Source organism: Barbus barbus, assembly GCF_936440315.1.
Source record: "Barbus barbus genome assembly, chromosome: 13".
NCBI lineage: Eukaryota > Metazoa > Chordata > Actinopteri > Cypriniformes > Cyprinidae > Barbus > Barbus barbus.
The window spans coordinates 22,825,225-22,849,395 of record NC_136741.1 but is presented as its reverse complement, the minus strand read 5'-3'; the positions used below and the strand labels follow the sequence as shown (position 1 = coordinate 22,849,395).

The window sequence follows — 24,171 nt, the reverse complement described above, 5'->3', positions numbered from 1 at the left end:
AGAGACATGTTGGCACTGTACTTCTTCATTATCCACAGCACATTTGAATTAATCTACCCTTTAAAAGCAACTCGTCTGGCATTACATAATGAGAGTGAGTGTCATAGGCGTTACTCTGCCCTCAATCTGTTTCTCTGAAGTCAAGGACTCCCATGTGGCTGTTTTTAGACGCATGTCTGTTATCTAAACACGCACGCAAATCCTGTATATAAAACGCCTTCTATACAATGTTTCCACGAACCAACGGGGACATGCACAAGCTCTTCCACGCAGTCCGCTCCTGAACACGTCAGCTCTTTATTAGAACCCGGATAATGAGGAACACTAGCCGCTTTCGAGACGGACAAGACCGCGACGGGACAGGTAAGACACGGCATCTCCACTTCTCCTTCAGCAACCGTGTTTCTTTGCGGTCAGTTGTATTTGTCACGACCATATGAAACTGTAAACGGTGTGTGCCCGCAGAGAATATGCTAGGTAAACAAATAGTTATGATTCATGAAATATAAAAATATTTCTAATAACCAAAGCACTCACATAATTGTATCTCTAACAATGGAAAAAAACATTGTTACGTGAATATTGGATTTTGTCAGTGATTTGTTGGCAACTGACAAAAATAAGACAACTAATGATTGTAAACACTCACGATGTAGCCTTCGAGTAGCCTAGTGTAAATTCAGTAGCTGAAAGCATGAATGTTATTCTGCTATTCACTTTATTGATTTGTTGTTGTAATCCATGGGACAAGAATATATTGTCAGGACAAAGATATTAATTTCAAACAAACTAAACATTCATTGAATGTTTCAGAAAATGAAAGGGAAATGGAATGATTACACAAACTAATTTATTTTGTTTTTACATTGCCAAAACATATGCATTTTGTCTCATGCTGAAGTAACTTTATATTATATTCACATATAGTAGCAACATGGGTTAAATCAAAATGTGCAATCATGAAATGCAGACACTCCTAGTCTTATAAGACAGCTGGCATGAGCATGCAAGACAAATCAGAGTGATGGATGTTAGAATGGGTCATGAGAAATTTTGGGAAGCTTTTTTTTGTTTGTTTTTTTGTGGGTGTATGTGTGTCTTAGATCAAATTGCATGGTATGCCTGCTTGGCTTAGTCAGAGTTGCAGCTGCACTGTCACCCGAAATAAAACTAAACCTTGATACAGATGTTACTTTGTACTGTGCATAAAACCCCGTTAATATATTCGGTTTTAGTTTAGTTTGAGATAAAGGGGTGGACATGGGTTTTCAAGCAGATTTGATTAGGGTGTGTCAGTAATGACCCAATTGGTGGGTGGGTTACTATGGTAACACACCCTGGCAAAATATTTCAGGCCTTTGTGTATGTGCTAATAAATCTTTCTGTGCTCTGTGACCCATGCTCTTAATCTCTTTCTGTGTTTATCTGTGCTTCCCTGAGATATCTGCGTCTTCCTTCTATTTGTTCTCTCTTTCCTTCAGTGTATATCCACAGAGAGTTGTTCCTCTTGTGGTTTCTCTTTTTCCTCCTCATGTTGTTTATTTCTTGCACATGTGTGGCACGCTCTCCATCCCTGTCTTGCTCTCTCTCCCTCTCTGGTTATCTGTGTGAAAGTTCAGCTCTATTCCTCCAATCCCATTTAAGGATTCAGGTCTGGTATACTGACATTTTATCCTACCCATCAGATTTTCCTACGAGGGCTTACTGCGAATGCGCACATCAATATTGTGTCCTTTTTCTCATGCTTAACAACAGTAATTAATGTATCTCCATTACTGCATTGGTAGGTTTAGGGTTGGGGTAGGTGTAGACGTTATTAAAACACAATCTAATAGGTAGAAAAAAATATTTATTTTTGGTTAGCTGTATCCACAATTGCGAATATAATACATAATTACTGTATTTGCATTACTGTAAGGGTAGGTTTAGGGTTGTGGTAGGTGTAGACATTAATAAATCATAATTTGACAGGTAGCATTTTTCGTTGTCGAATTGTATTACCTACCGTTTTAATGGGAGGTAGCAAAATCTGACAGGGTAGCACAAATCGACAGAACACCGGCTCTGTTTTACGTCTGCATTGTGTATATGAGTTTATGTGTCATATCTAATGAAATAGTATGTTGTATGTGCAAAGTCATTGATGTGCTGCATCATTAACTGCATACTTGATGCATTTTCAGCACATGCAGTTTAAAAGGCTGTGATGTCACAGGCTGCTGTGTGGGCAGTTGACATCTAGGGGAAAGGGAAAAAATGTATTTTTGAAAATCACGATGCTTGATATTACTCAGAAAAGCATATTATTTTGTTCATAACTGAACTCTTTGTTATTTTAAACAAATAGCTTTTTCTGGGATAAAGAGTCATGCAGTGTGCCAAAATGTTTTCTATAAAAATTTAAGGAAACATTAATTTGGTCAAACTAAAGAGAATTTAATAGTGACATCTTTTCCAAAATGTGCATATTAAAAACCATTAGATCATAATATTCAGAAAACAGCACTGCTTATTTTACTGTAGATTATTAATCATTCTATTCTGTTTATGTTCCGGTTATTTCCCAGAGGATGTTGTTAAGAGACTTGTTCCTCCTGAACTTGATAATGTTATCTCTATTATGCTAACAATTAAGACTGAACTGAGATAGACCCCCCCCCCCCCCCAAATATTTCCAATATTCCAATATTTCATAACATTAGGAACAATCATATTGACATACATAGTATAAATACAACAATTTAGCTGGGAGTTATTCTTGTTGAGATGCATTATGAAGGGCAGGTGGAGAACTGTAAAATTATATAAAGTATAATTATTACATAATTAAATTATGTTTAAGTTTCTAACCAAATTCTAATCAAAGTTATTATTACCCAAAAATGTATTTTAATATGTGGGATCCCAGATTGGCTGACAGCCTGAGTGCTGGTTCTCTGGTTAGTTAATGAGATTACAAACTCCTTGCCTATATTTCTTTATCTTTTTCATTCATATCTAAGTGGACCTGATTGCTAATTCATTCTAAAAGATCTTTAATTATCACACCGGTGTAAAAATGTTGTGGTTGAGTACCTGAGCAGCTTGCTGTTGTCCCACCTGTCTAAGGAGATTAGTCCTCCTGACCCGCTGACTGGACACTCTCACCTTTTTTTTCCCATTTCTCTTCATCACCTATTTTATTTCTTTGCGATCTAGTTAAAAAAATAAAAAAGGACTGTGGTTAGTGATTTTTAAGGGTAATTAAGACATATATTTGACAAATATCTTGATTTCACTTTAAGGTTTACTACAAGGCTTACTATGTACACACAATATGATTCATTATTCAACCACAAGATGGCCCTATTTGCCCTACTTGTCATGTTGAACCATTATCTGTTGAGGATTTCCGGGATGAGCCAGGATATCCCTTGTCCCTGCAGCATCTGCAAAAAATTAAATAAAAAACACCTGCTACCTTAGGCTTGGACACAACTGACCTTTCGATCTATAGGCTTATATTTGCGATTGAAACTGTTTTGTGAACAAATAAATTGTGGATATGAATGATAACTTTTTTTTTAGGTTGACCCATTGGACTGGAAAATGAAGGAAAAGTAGCACAGAACAAGAACACTGCAAAAAATGCTTTTCTTACTTAGATTTTTTTGTCTTGTTTCCAACCAAAATATCTACAAATTCTTAAATGAAGAAGGATTTTCTAGACAAATAAAAATTGTCTTGTTTTCAGCAAAAACAAGTCAAAATTAAGTGAGTTTTTGCTCGAAACACGCAAAATAATCTGCCAATGGGGTAAGCAAAATAATCTTGTTTTCTGTTTGAAGTAAGATTATTTTTCTTACCCCATTTTTTTTTTTGCGGTGAAAGGACAGCAATTGATGATAAGAACATATGGGTAGCATATGTTAAAAAGACAAATCTTTTTAAAAAAGCAAAATTGACTGGCTAAAATAAAATATTTTCCCATATTTTAATTTGTGTTGCTGCATTATTTTAAAGACTTATACTTTTATATTTACTCTTATTTTAACATGTGAAAAATTCAATTAAAAAAATGGTGTAGAACAATTTTAAAATCATAGTAAATTTCACAAATAATTACAAAGAAACAGCAAGTAACATTGAATTAAATGTGAAATTTTGAAGTAGAAAGACCGACATAGTATTATCTTGTAAAACCTACTCCAATAAGAAAAAAAAAAAAAAATTCCAGTGTAGTAATAAAAAAATATAGGTGTGTCCAGACTTTGGTAGTATACATTTGCTAGTTTCATTGTATTATAAATTCTTATACATATTAGCAGTATGTATTATTATGCCTATAGTAAACTTTTTCTCTCTTTTTTTAACACACATACTTATTAAATTTCAAATTTGCACCTAACATACCTGTACATACTAAATTGTCTATTTTGTAATTGACTAAATTCAAAGTTCTTAGTAATATTATTATATATTTATAGGGCTTAGTAATATTATTATATATTTATAGGGCAAAGTTCTTAGTAATATTATTATATATTTATAGGGCAAAGTTCTTAGTAGTATTATTAAGGTGTTTGGTGGCTAAAAAGAACAGAACGTTCAAGTCCTAAGATGTTTACCTCTCTGTGCCCCTCTCAGCGCACGCCTCCTCGTGCAGTCTCTCTTCCATTCTATTGGTCGATTCCTCACGTTCGAGGGGCTTTGATTGGACAGAGATATATCAACATTCACGACCCATGTGCACTTCACGTGAACAGTAGCAGTTGTTTTTCTCAAACTTCTGCAATCATTTCGGAACTTTTTTTTGCACCCTTCCTCATGTTTTTTTTTTTTTTTTTTTTTTCAGTTTGGCCACATCACTGAGTAGTTTTACGGTTTAACATATTCGGAGTTATTAAGGTTTTTGTATATGCATTGAACCACGGTGAATGTATGCATTAATGTGCAGATTATAGTCATAGTCATAGTAAAGTGCTGAAAGATGTGCTTACAATGTGGAACAATTAAGAAAGATATTGCGCGTTTTATGCTGGTATTACGGTACAGTCGATCATTGATATTGCTCAGCAGATATGACATACCAGGCTCAGTATCAGAGAACAGGCGATCAGCTCTGAAGAACCGGGTCATGATAATACACCCAGGATGAGCTCCACCGAAGATGATATAATGGCGATTCCCAGAGAGCTCACACAAAACCCACTGCGAAAAATATGGATGCCATGCAAGAACGGGCTACCGGAAAAACACATTTCTCAGAAAAGAGGTAACGTTATGTTTGCTTTCTGCTAGCCAGCTTTTCACAACTACAAATGATCAGAGACAATGTGGTTAATGTTATATCAATTTATTGGGTTCGTTTTGGTTGAAGTTGTCCCAAACGCTCTCACTTTTATAAATACCCGCGTAATCTTTTATTTAACAGAATTTGTGTGTATTGTATCTTTTAGGTTTCCTAAAGTCACCATCTGGAGTTGAGTAATTTAATAAAATGCTCTCGGGCGCGGAAGTAATGGTGCATGTTCAGTATTTAGGAAGATTTTCACCATATGTGCTTTTTTTGTTGTCTCATCGATTGATTTATCATGAAATTTCTAAGACAAATATTCATAGGAATTACATGATCAGTGCTTTGTAGGCTTGCATCTAGTTCAAGCACTAATGTAAGTGAACCCGGTGAACCCGGGCAGAGTAGGCGCAGCGTATTAAGACGGGAATGATGCAAGCAGGATGCACCGAAACCTGCTCAGCCTCAGATGTTAGGTACAATAAGCTACATTGAAGCTCTAATCTAAACTCTGTAGTATTTAACAACAGTATATTTTCTCCCAGTGTCTCTTAAGCTTTGCTTAGGAAAAACTGCCAAGAGTGTATATGAATAGCATGTGTCCGTTTGCGTATTTACTTATTTTAGCAGTAACGACTCAGCATCTCGAGCATATCAAATGAATAATTTTATACCAGCATGTTTTCAGCACCGGTACAGTAGCCGCGTGCGTTGTGTTGCGTAGCTGATGTCCTATTGGCTGAGCCCTGGGCTGTAGACTATCTCTGATTGGTCAATGGTGCATCAACATTCGCTGCCCATGTGTGCAGCATGCTCTTAGCTTATGTTGATCAGCTCATTGTCACCCTGATGATAAACATCATGACAGAGAATGTGACCTAGTGTTTGTCATTTAGCTCCTGTTTTGATAAACAAAATGATACCGTTCATTACAGTATGCTAGTTTATTGATTATATTATTTCCACACTAAAAATCTCGGAAGCAAATTATATGTTATTTACATACAATGCATTGATAATTATCCTTTTTGAGGTAATTTTGGAAATATTACGTAGTGGAAAAGTGCAGCCTGTTTTTCTGCTGTTTTGTTTTGAATTAAAGATGTTTAATGTGTTTTCCTCTACGATGCCAAGTTATTCTATCCTATTTTGGTGAAAGTGGTGTACCTTTGTGGTTGTATTCCCTCTGTGAAGTGAAGTGGTGTGGGTGAGATATCAGGGTTGTGGTCTGACTTTAGGGATGTCCTTTAAATTCCTTTGGGCCTGTTGCATTCAAATGGGCAAAAAGTAACTGTGCAACAGTTGAGGGCTTTTCCAGATCTCCGTGGCCCCAAAGCTGCTGTCATACAGGATTTTCAGATGAAGTTAATAGCCTTTTAAAGAGCAGGTTTGCTGAGCAAGGCCGTTTCTCAAAGACTCTCTACACGTGTAGGGATGTACTTAATTATATGCTGATTTTTGTGTAATTGGCAGACTCGTTTTGAACTCCGTGAACCTGACACTGAATGAGCTGTACTTGCAGCAAAAACTGATGCTGTACAGTCTCAGCAGTCTCAGTATTTAATTAGTCAGCAGAGAATTGACTGCATTCGGGTGCACCGTGCACATGGTCTCTCAGAATCTGAGGATCCAGATTGATGAGGAGTCAGCAGACATTGAGAAGAGCTTGATAACCAGGAATAACGAGTTTAATTTGGTGAAATGCAGAAAACAAAAACATCTTATAATTTGAGTAATATGCACACACTTCTCCGGGTGTGAGTTCACGGTGTGTTTGTTCACTACTGTGTGTGCGAACTTGGATGGGTTAAATGCTGAGCACAAATTCTGAGTATGGCTAACCATACCAGGTAGGGCTCGCTGCATCCTGCGGTGGACATCCAACCCCGCCCACATCCAAGTGTGACAGCATACGCCACGCCCATACCCAATACAGCCACGCCCACGTCAAAGCGTTACGTCAGAAACCACGCCCTTATCATACATGTCACCTCTTGTGATTCCCCATCCCTGTACTGGGGAAACCCGGAAGTAATGTTATGTCTAAGCTATTTACAGCCGTTTCGTTTTACTAATACACGTTTTCTTATTTCTTTAAAGGATGTCTAGGCTAAAATGGCACAACTTAAATCTAATATATTTAATATGTCTAATGTTTTGCTGATTTTGTCATCACAACAGCCGGAAAACACTTGCATTGGTTGATTTAAATGAGGCTAATTGTAATAAAAAAAAACTCTACACCTTACCTTGTTCATGTATGTAATGAGATAAATTCTCATTTATTACGATCGATTTTAAAACTACCTTTTAGATTTATCAAATTTAAAGGGGACAATTAGATTTTGTTATTGTAAAAGTCATAACACATTTTTATAATTTGTCATTTAATTTTCTAAAGATGTGTTCCACTTATCGTAAATGGTTAACATTTGAATGATAGGATTGACAGTTCTCCATATGCAGTAGGTCAAGTCAATGTTATTTGTATAGCGCTTTTAATAATGCAAATTGTGGCAAAGCAGCTTTTCATCGGCTTGATAAAAAGCTGGGTGGCTTTATATCAGCTTTACAGTATTTAGACGGGGAAATAGTTTGTCGAAATAGTGTCATTCTCCTCTGGCCAGACAAAATCAGCCGTTTAAATCTAGGCTAAAGCAGAATCAGATTGTGCAAAGGACTCATCTAGTTCCTGTGGTCTTGTCCCGATGGCCGTCTTGGAGACAGGGTCTTCACTGGGGATCAGTCTCTGGGGCTCATCTAGGTGTCCTGGCTGTAGAGGTCATCTCTAGGTGCTGATCCACCATCTGATCTGGATACAGTCTGGATCTGGGTAGCTACGGTGACCTCGGAATTAGAAAGTAACAGACTAATATTAGCGTAGATGCCATTCTTCTAACAATGTAACATTGGCGCCGGCCCTGCATATTTACTGTGTTTTATAGGAAATGAACAGAGACATATAAGCCTAATAAGTGCTGTAACAGACCCAAATCATCACTGCTGCATAGTTGCATTTTTCCAGTTGCCAAATATGTTAATGTAGTGATTTCTGGCGCTATGGCAATTCTGCGCGGTGTCTGAGATGTTAGCATGTCTTTAATAAGATCAGTCACAAACATGATCCCTGCACGAACTAATGTGTAGTGTCTTATTAACTCACTGTCATGCATTGTGTGCAACACATTTCTTCTCCCTCTTCATTTTCGTCCATTTTCTCCGCTGTTAAAGAAACTCTTAAGCCCCTTAAAAGTCCTCGTCCGTACTCCTAACAAGTTTGACCTTAAGACCTCTTTTAAGGGTTAAGATGCTTTCTGAATTACTTTTTTCTTTACTAGGATTTTTTCTTTAATTTTAAGAGTAAACGCCCACATTTCTAAGAATTTTCTTAGAATTTTGTCACTAGGAGCTACTTTTTGCATTAAAATTCTTCATGAATACGGGCCCAGGTGTTTTGGGAAGTGTTCCTGGTTCCGGTTGACCTAATTAATGCAGCCTAACAATCATTTAACGGATTTGAATGATAGAAATGCGATAGTGTATTATGTGTAAACCAGGTTAAAGAGATGGGTCTTTAATCTAGATTTAAACTGACAGAGTGTGTCTGCTTCCCGAACAGTGTTAGGTAGATTGTTTCAGAGTTTGGGCGCTAAATAGGAAAACGATCTCCCGCCTGCAGTTGATTTTGATATTATAGGTATTATCAAATGGCCAGAGTTTTCAGATCTCAGTCGCTGGGGTATATTTGTAGCAATAGCCAAAAATACACTGCATGGGTCAAAATTATCGATTTTTCTTTTATGCCAAAAATCATTAGGATATTAAGAAAAGATCATGTTCCATGAAGATATTTAGTAAATTTCTTACCATAAATATATCAAAACTTCATTTTTGATAAGTAATATGCATTAAGAACTTAATTTGGACAACTTTAAAGGCGATTTTCTCAATATTTAGATTTTTTTTGCACGCTCAGATTCCAGATATTCAAATAGTTGTATCCTAACAAACCATACATCAATGGAAAGCTTATTTATTCAGTTTTCAGATGATGTACAAATCTCAATTTCGAAAAATTGACACTTAAGACTGGTTTTGTGGTCCAAGGTCACATATCTATAATAAATACAAGTATGGATAATTGGGTATTGCACATGTTTTATTGCACAGTGAGGAGAATATTTAACTGTTTGTGAGGTAGATGGCCTGAGGGAAGCAACTGTTTCTGTGTCTGGTCATTCTGGTGCTCAGTGCTCTGTAGCGTCGACCAGACGGCACCATTTCAAAGAGGTTGTGTGCTGGATGTGAGGTGTCCAGAGTGATTTTGCCAGCTCTTTTGCTCACTCTGGATAAGTACAGTTCTTGGAGAGTGGGGAGGGTTGTACCAATGATTCGCTCAGCAGTCCGGACTACCTTCTGTAGTCTTCTGAGGTCAGATTTGGTAGCTGAGCTGAACCAGACAGTTATTGAAGTGCAGAGGACGGATTCAATGATGGCAGAGTAGAACTGTTTCAGCAGCTGACGAAGGAAGTACAACCTCTGCTGGGCCTTTTTAACAATGGAGTCAATGTGAGTGTCCCACTTCAGGTCCTGAGAGATGAATAAAAAGACATCTCTTGCTTCATCCGATTCGACCCCAGGTAGTCTTTCATGGCGTTCTGTTGATTTTTACTGTCCATCTGGAGTAAGGCAGGCCCTTTCACCTCCCCATAGAATAGGCAAGGCAAGGCAAGTTTATTTATATAGCACATTTCATACACAGTGGTAATTCAAAGTGCTTTACATAAAAGAAAGTGAAATAGACATTAAAATCAATAAAAACATGGAAATAAAAATAATAAAAACAAGGAATTTTAAAATGATAAAGAAAATGATTTAAAATAAATTTAAAGAAAATGATTATACATAAAATGTATTGCAGTCAGAATAACTCACGGTGACTCTGTATCCAGCACAACACTGGGCCAATGTCTCTTACAAACTTCCACTTTATGTCCTCTTGGCACTCCTGTTAAAAATACAGAATATGTGTGTGTTGGTCCACTAAATATTTGTCATACTAAATAGTATTTACCTCATCATTTACCATCCTTAACCACAAAAATCAGTCAATACAGTATCTAGAGAAATGCTCCCACCATACCTCCATGCACCACTGCATGGCTTATGTTGTCCTCCAAGTGAACTGTAACAAGTCATTTTCTTTACTGGTGAAACTGCAGCAGGGACTCCTCATCCCGGCAGAACTGCTCTGCATCAGCACCAAATGTGATAAAACATGACAAACACACATTGACAATCATTATGTGATCTTTCCATTAATATAGAATGATACAAAGATAATTTGTCACAAACACAGAGTTATCCAGCAATTCGTAGTGAAATGATGTGGTTGCTCAACGAAGTTACTGTGCAAGGGTACTGTGATCAGTGTATATCATAAAAATATCATATGTATGTGAGTGAGTGTTTTGTGTGTGTGGGGGGGGGGGGGGTACATATGTGTGAGAGGGATGAATTGTGTGTGTATGAGTCAGTGAGATGAGTGTTATAAACAAATTACACATTCAGTTAGCATTCATTTTATGTTGTAAGAATCAGTGCACTAATAAATATATAGACTGATAAATACTAATAAATATATGACTGAATGTGCAATTTTTTTAATAACCCTTTTTTTTTATAATACATAACATTCTTACCTACTCATATACACACGTTATCCCACATATATCCTCACATATGTATTTACCTCTCCCCAGACACATATTTTTAATGACACTGATCACAGAACCCTTGCACAGTATCTTGGTTGAGGAACCGCATAATGTCTTGCTCGAAAAAACACACACACACACATGCATATTTATGTTACCGATAAAGCTGATGAAATCAGAGTTTCCAAAGACTATTTCACAATATCCAGAATACATTTATTCTCATCAAAGTAGGAAAAGTTACAATTCCCTCAGAGGCTGTAGAGACGCTGCATGCATGTTCCCCTGACCAACAATAGTCTGCATGGTGTGCTCTGCCAAATTATTCATACCAACTGAAAACGAAACAAAGAGAGTATTCACTGTCTTTTCTGCTGTTCACAGAAAAGCTGATATTTACAGATGCATTTTTATTCTCTTTCTCTCTGTGTCTTGGCAGTTTGCATGACCAACTGTCCCACTCTCATTGTGACTGTGGGCCTGCCAGCGAGAGGCAAAACCTACATTTCTAAAAAACTCACACGCTACCTCAACTGGATTGGTGTACCAACAAAAGGTACAGTAAAATGCACTCATAGTCCAAAACATTTATAAATCCAGTATACAGTGACTAAATCAGTGTATTTTTTGCAGAATTCAATGTGGGACAGTATCGGAGAGAATGTGTGAAAATCTACAAAAGCTTTGAATTCTTTCGCCCTGATAATGAGGAAGGGCTGAAGATAAGAAAGTAAGATTCAGTATGTTTTCCATTTGTGGAGGGTTGTTTTCATGTTTTTGCTGTTGTTGTGCATTTTGTGTTGTCATGGTTTATTTCATTATTTATTTTTATTCTGTTTTCAGGCAATGTGCTCTGACAGCACTCAATGACGTCAGACAGTACCTCAGTGTTGAGGGCGGCCAGGTTGCTGTAAGTGGTTTTGCATTTTCATAAATTTTATGGTACAAGATAATGCTATTTAAATCAATGTGATAAACGAGTTAAATCAAAAGTAATCTAAAAGTAATCTGATGATATTACCTAAAATGTGTAATGTAACAAATTATGTTACTGACTAAAACTTTTGTCATGTAATCTAGAATCAGTAACAGATTCATTGTAAGTAATCTACCCAGCTGCTGATTTTTTTAATTTATATATTAACTTTCATAAAAGCATGCATACATTACATTGATCAAAAGTGACAGTAACCAAATTTATATAATTCCAAAAGATTTCTATTGCAAATAAATGCAGCTCTTTTTATCAGCTCCTTTTTATTTTCTATTCAATAAAAATATTAAGCAGCACAATTTTTTTTTCAACATTGATCCTGCTAAGAAATGTTTCTTAAGCATCATTAGAATGATTTCGGAAGGATCATGTGACACTGAAGACTGGAAGAATTATGCTGAAAATTCAGCTTTGCCATCACAGGAGTAAATTACATTTTAAAATGCATTAAAATAGAAAACAGATATTCTAAATTGTAGTAATATTTCACAATACAGCTTTTACTGTTTTTGCTAGAATAAATAAAGCCTTGGTGAGCGCAGAGACTTTATTATTTATTTATTTATTTTCAAAAACATTGAATATTATTCAGGAATGTTTGATTTTTTTTTTTTTTTTTTTTTTTTTTCTCAGGTGTTTGATGCCACGAACACAACCAGGGAACGGAGGGCCACCATCATGAGATTTGCAGAACAAAATGGCTATAAGGTAAAACACAACGTTCATAAAAATTGTGTAGTTAAGTGTTTCTTCATTATTTTACTTTTCTTTTTATCCTACTATCCTCAAGTCTTTGTTTCTTTTTAATTAGGTGTTTTTTGTGGAGTCTGTCTGTGAAGACCCCAATGTTATTGCAGAGAACATTGTGGTAAGGCGATGTTTAAATATTGTCGAGTGATTCAAATTTGAAGTACTCCAGTGATTTCTAAAGCTTTCTAATATGTGAAGCATTTTTCTTCAGTACATTAATAATTATTTATTAAAGTATCCCAGCATTAATTTCTTCTTTTTGTGTGTGTCGGAGAGCAGCAGGTGAAGCTGGGTAGTCCTGACTACACTGACCGCAACACTGAAGAAGCCATCCAGGACTTTATGAAGAGGATCAAATGCTATGAGAACAGTTACCAGCCACTGGATGAAAACCTAGACAGGTCAGAAATCCAATTTCATTTCTTTCCTTTCTTATAATGTATTTTATTCATGCATTTTGTGTGTAGTTGCTTTAATGCTGTATGCTTTGTCTTACAGAGAATTGTCATACATTAAAATAATGGATGTGGGTCAGCGGTATCTGGTGAACCGTGTACTCGACCACATCCAGAGCAGAATAGTTTATTATCTGATGAACATCCACATCACACCGCGCTCCATCTACCTCTGTCGACATGGAGAGAGCGACCTTAATGTCAGAGGTCGCATCGGAGGGGATACAGGCCTGTCGCCCCGCGGTAAAGAGGTACGTTATGCTTTGTGTGTCTGTGAAAGAGTGTCTACAGCATTGGTCATTTGGATTTCATTATCTCTTTCTTTTCTTGTATGTCTCAGTTTGCTAAGTGTCTAGGGAGGTTTATACAGGATCAGAATATAAAGGATCTCAAGGTGTGGACGAGTCAGATGAAGCGGACCATTCAGACCGCTGAGGCGCTGGGTGTGCCATACGAACAATGGAAAGCCCTCAATGAGATTGATGCTGTAAGTATTAAATGACAGTGTTTTCTTTGTAATTCCATTTAAAAGTGCCAGTTGAGTGACTCTCCGCATGTGTGCAGGGTGTTTGTGAGGAGATGATGTATGAGGAGATCCAGGAACATTATCCTCTGGAGTTCGCCCTCAGAGACCAGGACAAATATCGCTACCGTTACCCTAAAGGAGAGGTATGTTGAAAAACTATATTTACAACCAACTAGAAAGGAACCTCATTAAATAGGAGAAAATTGAACGTTCCCGCTCTTTACAGTCTTATGAGGATCTTGTCCAGCGATTGGAGCCAGTCATTATGGAGCTTGAACGGCAGGAAAATGTATTGGTTATTTGTCACCAGGCTGTTATGCGCTGTCTGCTTGCTTACTTCCTGGACAAGAGTGCAGGTGTGTAGATGGGGACATGTCGTGGTTAATAAAATATTTGCATATTGTTATCTTTAACCTTTCGTTTGCCCTCCAGAAGAGCTGCCGTACCTGAAATGCCCTCTACACACAGTCCTGAAGCTTACTCCTGTGGCCTATGGTGAGAAACTCTACTCATTTAAGAAGCATGTGTACAGCATTATAGTTGGTACTTCAACCAAAAATGAAATTTAACATCATTGATCACATGCAGATGAGATGTCAGGGGCAAAACACAAGGTATTTTGGCTACAAATTCTTATTATTAAATAAATAATTATAATATATGGTCATATTATTCAATTATTATTATTATTAATTTTTTTCCCTTTTTTACAAGAGTAGTGACAAATTGTTCTGCATTGTCCTGTTCTGTGTGAAACAACAGCACTGACAGTAAAAACTATTGAGCAATTCAACAAGAAAAAAAAAAGGAGTGTCGACCTTAAGTAGTTTCATAGAGCCAAAAATGAATCAGAGATGTTTTTTATTGTTACAGCAGTGTTTTATGAAACAAGTTTAAAGACTCAGTGAGAAATTCCTTGTGAAAGCTTCCCATTCCCCCCCGGCGTTTTATCTGTTGAAGAGCTCATTTAATTACCTGGAAACATGAACTCTTGAAATGTATTTGAATGTAACCTAGATTGTGTCCTGCATTAGGCTGCAAGGTGGAGTCGATCTATCTTAATGTGGAGGCGGTGAACACTCACAGAGACAAACCTGAGGTGAGAAAACCAGTCGTTTTACATATATAAATATTCATTCTAATGGGATTTGGAAAAATATATTTGTTTTTCTTCCTGTGACAGAATGTAGACGTTTCCCGTCTGCCAGAGGAGGCTCTTCTCACTGTTCCAGCCCATTACTGACCTATGACCTCATCCTGTACATCAACATCACTCCATCTGGCTGTTCCATCCTTTTTATGTGACTCCTCTCGTTGGTTTCTGAGTGTTTGGAAATGCTGGGCAGAAAGTCAGTTATGAGTCCTGAAGATGAGCAACTTTAGGCCTCATATTTGTATTATTCTCTCTTCTCAATTGCCACATAGGTGACTGGAATCCAGTTATTAATTAATAACCCTAGTGTTGGGGTGCGAGTGGGTGTGCGAGTGTTCGCACGTGCAGGTCTGTGCTTGCAATCAAGGCTGGCGCAGAGCGGATTTGAAGGCGATTCAAGTTTTCCGTCTATAATTTTCTACTGAAAATCTTTGCTGGAATCATTAACGTTTTGTATGTGAGAATAAATGATCAGTGCTGGTGTGTCTTTTCCACATACTGGCTATTTAATTTTTTTTTGCTTCCTGTCTTCACATTTTAAGCAATATTTTACATCTCAATCATTCACACACTAGAATTTAAATTAAGTGCTTTGGCTGTCATCTAACACTAAATGCAATTCACAAAAACAACACATGACTTGGGTTAAAAAAAAGCATAATTGCAGATAAATCAGTGCACATGACCTTTACTTTCGTACAGTGTTGAAACCACCTAGATATTGCAGCTCCTGTCACAATTGTGACAGATGTTTAAAAACAATTAGGACGCTCAAAATGTGGTAAGGAATTTTCAAATATATTACCTGTTACATTTCCAGAAAAAGCCAAATTCAATGTTTACATTTTATAAAGCCTTGTTACAACAGTAGGCTGTTTTTTTTTTGCACGTTAAGCATACTTGTACTTTTCTTTTAATAACTTATCTTTTTTTGCACAAAGAGTGTACTTTCCTTAATCTCAACTATAGATTTGAAATGCATCTGTGATATATATATTTTTTTACTCTAGTCAATAAGCCTGTGATTGTGGAGATAAAGTGAGTGAAATGTTTTCATCTCAATTACTCTTGTTTATTATAAGGACTGTTTTTTTTTTTTTTTTTTTTGAAGAGCACTTCTGAGAACCGAATATGAAGATCTCTGTGAATCTGTGATTTAATCTGTCCTGTGAGTCTCTGTGATCGGTAGGACTATGATAATGTGTGTGAAGCTTGTGGTTCTCAAATTTGACGCACAATGTCACACATTTTCTGGAAGTACTGTCATTAAAACATTCATCAATCGAGTTCTGAATTATTTATATATATATTGGCGTCTTTATAGCAGAGGTGTTCCTATAAAGCAAACCCATCTTTTAAAGGCAATTTAGTCTCATTCACTGTTAGTTCTAGAAACGTGTCAGTGTAGGTGTTTATTAAACCTTCCATATGGAGCAATAGAAATTAAAAATAAATATGCACAGAAAAATACAAATTCACACATTATATTAATAATCTCGAACGCAATCCATTCTGATAAAAGGTGCAAAGAAATCCAGAGGGACATAATTCTAAGAACCACTCTGAAGGCATCCTATAATACTACACATACACAGTGCAAAGATTCTTTCTGAAGTCATCACGTCAGTGCTTTAAAAAAAATATTATAGCACATCATACAGCAATGAGGCTCAAAATGTCATGATTGGAGTCCTTGAGTGAGTGTACATGTCCAAGTATGACCAGACATGACCTCATTACTATGTAAGAGTCCATATTAAGATGAAAGTTTTAAGGCTGTGATGGTTTGACTGCATTTATGCTTGAGTGAGGCCCCATTATGTCAGTCAGGCCTCAGGCCCCACCTCTCATGCCGGCTGCTGTGGGTTGATGTTGAAGTGGCCGGGGTTTCCCAGCAGACCAATCCGCTGCTTGTGTTTCCTCTGCTCAGTCATCTGAAGATTGACAACAGGGATGAGTTCAGACAAATACCGTTAACTTAGAAATTCATACCTTATACCACAAATTGCCAGCTTATGACACATCTGCAATTTAGGTGTAGTAAAAGCATTCCGTTTGTTATTAAAAATAATTTGGCAGCCTGTGTATACATGCACCTTTATCAAACTAGTCAAACACGCACCTGCTCTTTGAGCTCTGTGAGCTGATTGGTCAGGTTGGAGACCAGCCTCATTGTCGACTCTAGTTTCTCCTGCAAACTGCGCAGTTCATTTTGTTCACCCTCACCATCACTGCTGACCAGTGACATGGCCCTCATACGTGGAAACCAGTCCAGATTGTGTTCCTGCATGGGGGTAAAAGAGGTCACGTTACTGATAAATAACATGAACAGGATAAACCATGATTTTATTAAAGCTGCCTTGTGAAGAAAAGGTGCAGTGCATTATTTATTTATTTGGGAATAAAGAGCATGATTCTTGCTTAATTTTCTGTCCTCATTCTAATTGTTGTAATGTGAATAAATGTTATCCTCATTGTAATGTAATATGTTTACAATAATTTGTCATTGATCATTAAAGGTAATTAAAATCATAGTGTTTAAATATAGCGATTCTGTAATTAACATCAGTGTAAAATTAAAATACAACAAAATTTAATGTAAAACAAACACAAGCACAATCCTTGAGCCGAAAACTCATCACCAAACACCAATGACTTGTATATAGGTCCAGTCATTTTAGACACTTTCAAAACTGTTGCAACAGAGATGGAAATACAGTTTTTAAATACGTGAATTATGCTTCCATCTTTGTTGCCACAGTTTTGGAAGTGCCTTCTTCTGTTCTAAAGAAGGGGGTGTCCCAATACTTTTGTCCATATAGTGTATGTAGAAATCATTGGTGTTTGGTGATGAGTTTTCGGCTCAAGGTCTGCATTTAAAGTCACACCGGAGGTGTTCAGCTGAGATTAGGACTTTCCTTTATGCAGACCAGTCAAGTTCTTCCACACTGACTGAATCAATCATGTCTTTTTGAACCTTGCCTTATACACAGAGGCACTGTCATGTTAGAACAGAAAAGGTCCCTGTCCAAACTGTTGCAATAAAATTAGAAGCACAAAATTCCCTAGAATATCATTATATCCTTATACATTAAGATTTGTTCTCATGGAAATACCTTGATCATCTGAGCAACGTAGCTCTCAGGGCCTGTGTATTCAGTGGAGTCCTTGACCCGCACCAGCACAATGAAGTACAGGTAATGCCACAGGTTGTGCTCTTCCTTGATGTGCTCCTCAAACGTCACTGTTTTATTATCAAACTTATCTCTCTCCAGACCTGGGTGAACAAGGAAGCAACCCAAAAAATAAATCCCCAATCACATGTAAAGGCACATATCTGTTTGAGCATAACTGTGCAACTTCATCTCACCGCAGATGAAACATGTGGTCTTGAGGATCTCCTCTTTCCGCTGCTTCTCACTTCTCAGATCAGCAAACGTGTCAATGATGACACCAAAGATCAGATTCAACACGATGATTATCACCAGGAAGAAGAACAGAAGGTCATACACGACCCGTGCGGCGAACAGACGCTCCTGCAAACACACATACAGGTTTTGCATCAGGTTGTTATGTAAAAAAATTAACTATTATTGTAAAGGTATGCATGTATGTACCTCTTTGGATGGCTTACGCAGAACATCTCCAACTCCGCCACCACTCCTGAGACCGTGACTAAGTACAGTGATCATACACATCCACAGAGAATCACACGCTCGCTCTACATCATCTGTAAACACACAATGCAGAAGCTCTATTTCCAGTCCCTTCCAGTGTACAACTAAATGTCAGATTACAAAATATTGCCAAAAAAGAGTCACATAATATTGAAATAATTGGATAACATGACTGAAATAATTGGATTACGGCTGTCCATTTTAAGTGTCATTTTAGTATTAATAAATTAATTAATAGGAAGTAATAATTAACAATAATTTTAGTGTTATTGTAGTACATTAATCAATTAATATTGTTAATAATATAATAATCATTTAATAAAAGCAGATTTAGCCTAATCATGCTATTAGTAACAATTTTTTTTACAAAATTATTTTTTACTAAAAACAAATATGCAGTGTTTTACTTGTACATAGACATATGCCAATTATCCTCATGATAATTTCATTTGGGGAAAATTTATGATTATTCTGACTAATTATTCAACATATCATGCAGTAGTTTGAATTAATTTTACTGCTCACCCTCCTCAACATTCGCAATCAGACAGGACCCATTTTGCCCATTGCAGACCCCCTCAGACAGGAAACCAGAAGCCAAATTTACTCCCTCCTCTGACGCACACATATTCAAATACAAGAAAAATTATTTTCACACCTACTAGTATGAACATTACTTTGTGATTTGCTTTGATATGTCTGTATGAATGTGTGTTACCCAGAGTGCTGTTGGGGATGTGGTTCACCTCCAGGATGAAGTCATCCTTAAAGAACATATATCCAACAATGGAGAAGAGGTAGACCAGGATCAGGCCCAGAACAGCCGTCAGGACAATAGAGCGGCCATTTCGAGTCACACTCTTGATAACGTTCAAAAGAGTCTCTTCCCTGTTCACCAGGTCAAACAACTACAAACACACAAATTAACAATTAGTTAACATTAATGGTCTAAATATTTGCACTGAATTTTTTTCTTTCTTTCTTTGATTCTATATTAAATGATTGAATGCAACATGAAATTAGGTAAATTTTTTTTATTTAATTCTCTCTCTCTACATACACACACATTTAGACACTAATTTCTGTTTAGGCATATGTTAGTAAAAATGTGTTAGTGTAAGGTTTTCAAACAGACCAGTAGACTGTAAAAGAAGACGTGTCCAAAAAGGCCCAGAGTGCAGATGAGAAGATACAGCAGATGAAACAGGAACTCCCTATCCATCACCCAGTAACCACGGGTAAACGTCCCGCGGTTACCCACAAAGCTCAGCATGAACACTATCTTATTACAAACCTGCACAGACACCAAACAAGGTCAGATTGTCATTACACACTCCAAATAAGATTATTAATAAAGAGACTGTGTGCACAATGGTATGACTGCATGTGAACTTGAATACATTCAAAATCTAACCCTCCCATGTGTGTCCGTGTGAGTGTGATCTTACATTAAAAGCTCCCAGGAGTGTCAGCATATGCTGCAACCCCACTGAGAAGCCCAGCTGCAGAACACAGGAGATGACCAGCACTCGCACTGCGTTCGGCCTCGGTGACATCAACACAAACCCCAACGAGCCCAACAAACACACCCACAGCAACAGAGAAAGAGAAGGATCTAGTGAACCTGAAACACACACAGACCACATATAAGGCATAAATGTTCACACAGGTCAGGGACATTGTGGAAAGAAAGGCAGACATGTCAAGACAATACAGAAGGGAACTCACTTTCACTCATTCCATCCAGAGGGTAAAAGAATGCCACCAACAGATTAATGAGAACAGCCAGGTTAAAAGACACATTACTCCAGAACGACATGTTCCGGCTACACCAGTACAACACTGGCTGTGCTGAAAACAGAATAAGAGGGATACAGTTCAGAAATTATGATGAATAAAGTTGTACAATTCAACTGATTTCAAATGAATAATTTTCAAACACTAGAGAATGAAAACACATTTACCTCTTAGTTTTTTCTGCCACCTCATTTCATTGAAGAGGTCGTCTGCATGCAGGAAGAAGTCATTTATTTTACTACCCTGTTCATCTCTCTCTGTACCATAGTACACACGCACCTTGGACTCATTTGTGAGAAAAGAGCAGATATTTGGTACGGGAAACACGATCTGTTCCATAGTGCGGTCCTGCCGGACTATCTATTTATAAACACACACATACAAGAGCATAAGATGGGATTTTAAAGACAAATAAGAAAAAAACATGTTTTAAGATTTGTTAAAAGTGTCTGTATGTGTTACCTCTATCTGTGCGGTGTGTTCAGTGTAATACTCCAGGGCCTGGTCCTCCCCACCTGGTTTCAGTAGTATTTGCAACTCCTTATTGTGACGTGACAGCTGAAATAACAGGTTAAATCAGATCACACTACTAATATAATGAATTGCTCTTAGATAAAGTGAGGTACATTTGTTATTGTGGTTGACTATAAAAGTTGGCCACAGTCTAAATAAACTGTTCTTATACAAGGCCCAAAACTGCCAACTTCCAAAATTAAAAACTGTCTTTGATAACTAAATAAAATGTTAATAAATATGTTTATCAGCCAGTAACAGAAAATGGTAATCTAACTCTTGCTGACGGAAGTGGTGGGCGTAATTCAAACTATACATCTGTCGTGACTTGCTTCTTTTGCCACAGTGTAAAATTTACTGGAAATTTATTGCAAATGAAACCATTTATGAACGACAAATGTTCTCCTTATACCCTACACTTACAGATGTGGCAAAAGTTGTACAGGAGTGTGTGTGTGTGTGTGTGTGTGTACCTGATGTGCAAGGATATAGATGTTGTGTCCAACATTGCGAGGTGAGGCAGCATGGTCCTCTCCATTCTCCTGTTCCTCTTCCTCAAACTCTGCCTCCCCCTGCTGGTAGGCCATTTTCATCACCTCCACCTTGAACATGAACACACAGCTGGGGTTGTGCAGATGTTGTAGCCAAATAATTTTTATGGTTTATTATCTGTCTACACTGAATGACTCCAAGATACAGTTAAAGAAATGACAGAACCAGGATGTACTGGGATAATAACTAACATACTCACTAGTTCTTTTGGTCTCATGTTGTACAGGATTCTTTCTGCGTTCTCACTGTCATGACGGCTCTCCATGATGGCCAGAAGTAGCTTAGATGCATTATTCTAAGGAAAAAAGACAAATAATGCTACATGAAATTTAATTGGCCATTAAATAAAACTACTCAAATGATCGTCAGTCGCTGACATCAATTTGCAACTAAACAAAAAAAATGACTGAGTGAGCATCATGATTACATTTTCACTTAGTTTTCGCTCTGTCCTACTTCAAATGAACTTAAATATAACATTACCATATTCACATAACATAACATGTTCTGTAGAATTTATAGCAGTGGTTTTTAACAGGGAGCAGCAAGATGTGTTCAAATATTTAAAATAAGATAAAAAAGCTAAAACAGCTACAAAATAAATATGTAAGCTGATATCCTATTTCTTATTTTAATTAACTATATAAGAGAATATGAGAGCGATTCCTAGTTTTGAAGTCATGGAAATCACTAAAATCGTAAAAAGCATGGAAATTCTTATAACAAATACAAATTTCTCTAGTTATGTGAAGCTCAAAAATCTTTTAGTGGGTAGAAGTGGCTATTTGTGAGTAAAAAGTAATTAAAAAAATCCTGTAACTACAAATGACTAGAAAAGTCATTGTTAATCAACTTCTAACCCTATTATAGTTTTTGTAAATAAAAAAAAGTTTAAAAATGACCAACTTCACAGAAGTCATCACAGCAGAAGTACCAGAAGCCAATAAGGTTGAGAACTGCTTTATAGGACTCGAGGCCTGACCACTTTGCATAGTCAAATTTGATGTTACTATGAAATGAGAAGGTTGTTACTTTGTCAAATAAGAGTCAAGTGATGTACCTTTAGTTCTAGAACCAAATCCATTCTCTTTCTGCCCAGCGGATTAATATCATTTAGAATCAATGCAATGATGATGTCAATGCCATTAGACTCATGGGTGGCAATGCAATTCTGCAAAAACAAGCATAACAGAGCACATTCAATATGGGAAGTATGTTTATGAGCGATTGAAAGATTATAATTGCAAAATAGAGGAAAAAAAAGATCAAAAACTTGATTGTGTTAGTGTTTGTGTACTTGCCTGGTTATCATGGCAGGGCCCTTGACAGTATTCAGTGAGACTCTCTACAGTCTGATTAATGAGAGCCACATTATGCTGGTTAATATACAGCCCTAACAGCCCCAGGCCTCCTGTTGTACTTCCACAGATGCAGTCCAGGAACTGCAGGGTTTCACACACCAGGTTATAGTTGTTCTTGTTGTTCTGACAGCGCAGAAAATTCTGCAGGAGAAAAAAAAAGAAGAGAAAGTTCTAAAAATACATGATGTATAAAACCAGTCCTAACCAGTAACATACACAAGACAAGACTGACACAATACTGAAGAAACGACACAATACTGATACTGTCAAAGTTTGACACCCAACCTAAAATCGAACCCAAAAACAGTTGATTTCTTTCAGGCTCGGGTTAGATAGTGAACCTCTAATCCGGATAGAATAACAAAAAAAAGCTATAAATGTGACAGATGGAGAGGCAGACAATCACACACACACCTGCAAGTCTCGATTATGGTTCTCACACAGCAGTTGTAGGAAGCGCAGGATTGGCTGCATGATGAGAATGACAGGGCTCATCTCGCCCTGCTCTGCTCCTTTATCTCCTCCCCCTTTGTCTCCATCAGTAGTGCCATAAGCCTCCTCAGGATCAGCATCTCGTCGATACGAACCGTAGGCCTTCTTAGTCACAGCAGATGCCTCCAACAGCTGCTCACGGGTATCATCAGTCACCACAACACCTGAATTTTTTTCTGGAGAGGAAGAAAAAGATGATTTCTTATTTGAAATCTCATAGTGACATATCTTCTCATAAAATTACATATTAAACTTGATAACATTATGCAGTGCTCTCAACAAGTATCCCCAACCTCTCCGGTGTTGTGGGGTATCTTTGTCTGGAGTGTTGTCATCACGCCGCTTGTTGCCCAAGTCACTGGTGTTGACGGTAACCGTGGCTTTGATCTCCAACTGAGCAGCTTTCATTCTATCATAAAACACCCTGAAAAACTTTTCTGAATTTTTGTCTTCTGTTAAACGTTTGAAGAAGGAGTGCTGCAAAGAGATAAGAATACAAACATAAATTGATCATTATGTTTATATGTTATGTTCTATGCTTGCCAAGGTGCATTTGATCAAAAATAAAGTAAACCAGTAACTTTGTGATATATTATTAAAATGTAAATTAAGTGATTTGTGGTTTAATAAAATTTAAAAAGTTATTTATTCCTGTGATGACAAAGCTGAATTTTCTTCAGCATTACATGATCCTAATATGCCGATTTGTGCTTAAGAAACATTTCTTATTATAAATGTTGAAAACAATTGTACTGTTCAATATTTTTGTGGATATCATGATTATTTTTTTTAGGATTCATTGACAAATAAGTTCAAAAGAACAGAATTGATTTGAAATAGAATATCTTTTGTAACACCATAATAGTATTTTCTGTCACTTTTGATCAATTTAATGCATCCTTGTTGAAT

At 37.0% G+C, this 24,171-nt stretch overlaps 2 protein-coding genes across 5 annotated transcripts in view; one reads left to right on the top strand and one right to left on the bottom strand.

Annotated features, from left to right (window-relative positions):
- Nucleotides 1–30: 30 nt before the first annotated feature.
- On the top strand, nt 31–15,385 carry LOC306878709 (6-phosphofructo-2-kinase/fructose-2,6-bisphosphatase 4-like). 3 transcript variants are annotated; one of them, XM_079431206.1, is made up of 15 exons: nt 4,754–5,254; nt 11,432–11,548; nt 11,626–11,722; nt 11,836–11,902; nt 12,620–12,694; nt 12,798–12,854; nt 13,016–13,137; nt 13,235–13,442; nt 13,532–13,678; nt 13,756–13,860; nt 13,944–14,073; nt 14,150–14,212; nt 14,306–14,331; nt 14,752–14,816; nt 14,901–15,385. In XM_079431206.1, exons 1-14 carry the CDS (start codon nt 5,134–5,136, stop codon nt 14,791–14,793), a joined length of 1,377 nt encoding a protein of 458 aa, XP_079287332.1. In that variant the 5' UTR covers nt 4,754–5,133; the 3' UTR covers nt 14,794–14,816; nt 14,901–15,385. The 3 variants fall into 3 exon arrangements, with proteins under 3 accessions (XP_079287333.1, XP_079287331.1, XP_079287332.1); XM_079431207.1 differs by lacking the exons at nt 4,754–5,254; nt 14,306–14,331 and adding an exon at nt 31–363; XM_079431205.1 differs by lacking the exon at nt 14,306–14,331 and having other exon boundaries at nt 4,738–5,254.
- Nucleotides 15,386–15,977: 592 nt separating this feature from the next.
- LOC306878713 (inositol 1,4,5-trisphosphate-gated calcium channel ITPR1-like) overlaps nt 15,978–24,171 on the bottom strand; it is a 56,824-nt gene continuing 48,630 nt past the window's right edge. For both annotated transcript variants that reach the window (XM_079431211.1, XM_079431212.1), the window contains 18 exons: nt 23,556–23,739; nt 23,185–23,438; nt 22,711–22,911; nt 22,470–22,580; nt 21,609–21,704; nt 21,331–21,459; nt 20,807–20,902; nt 20,512–20,704; nt 20,276–20,398; nt 19,996–20,171; nt 19,683–19,841; nt 19,266–19,455; nt 19,073–19,162; nt 18,488–18,600; nt 18,241–18,406; nt 17,987–18,147; nt 16,993–17,154; nt 15,978–16,804 (listed from right to left, as the gene is read on the bottom strand). In XM_079431211.1, the coding sequence (XP_079287337.1) occupies nt 16,718–16,804; nt 16,993–17,154; nt 17,987–18,147; nt 18,241–18,406; nt 18,488–18,600; nt 19,073–19,162; nt 19,266–19,455; nt 19,683–19,841; nt 19,996–20,171; nt 20,276–20,398; nt 20,512–20,704; nt 20,807–20,902; nt 21,331–21,459; nt 21,609–21,704; nt 22,470–22,580; nt 22,711–22,911; nt 23,185–23,438; nt 23,556–23,739 (2,691 nt within the window). In that variant the 3' untranslated portion in view covers nt 15,978–16,717. The remainder of the gene's footprint in view (nt 16,805–16,992; nt 17,155–17,986; nt 18,148–18,240; nt 18,407–18,487; nt 18,601–19,072; nt 19,163–19,265; nt 19,456–19,682; nt 19,842–19,995; nt 20,172–20,275; nt 20,399–20,511; nt 20,705–20,806; nt 20,903–21,330; nt 21,460–21,608; nt 21,705–22,469; nt 22,581–22,710; nt 22,912–23,184; nt 23,439–23,555; nt 23,740–24,171) is intronic.

Coding starts and splice junctions, on each gene's coding strand:
- LOC306878709 (XM_079431205.1), top strand. CDS start 5,134: ATGAGCTCCACCGAAGATGATATAATGGCGATTCCCAGAGAGCTCACA. Junction 12,855..13,015: donor TTATTGCAGAGAACATTGTG/GTAAGGCGATGT, acceptor GTCGGAGAGCAG/CAGGTGAAGCTGGGTAGTCC. Junction 13,861..13,943: donor ACCGTTACCCTAAAGGAGAG/GTATGTTGAAAA, acceptor CGCTCTTTACAG/TCTTATGAGGATCTTGTCCA.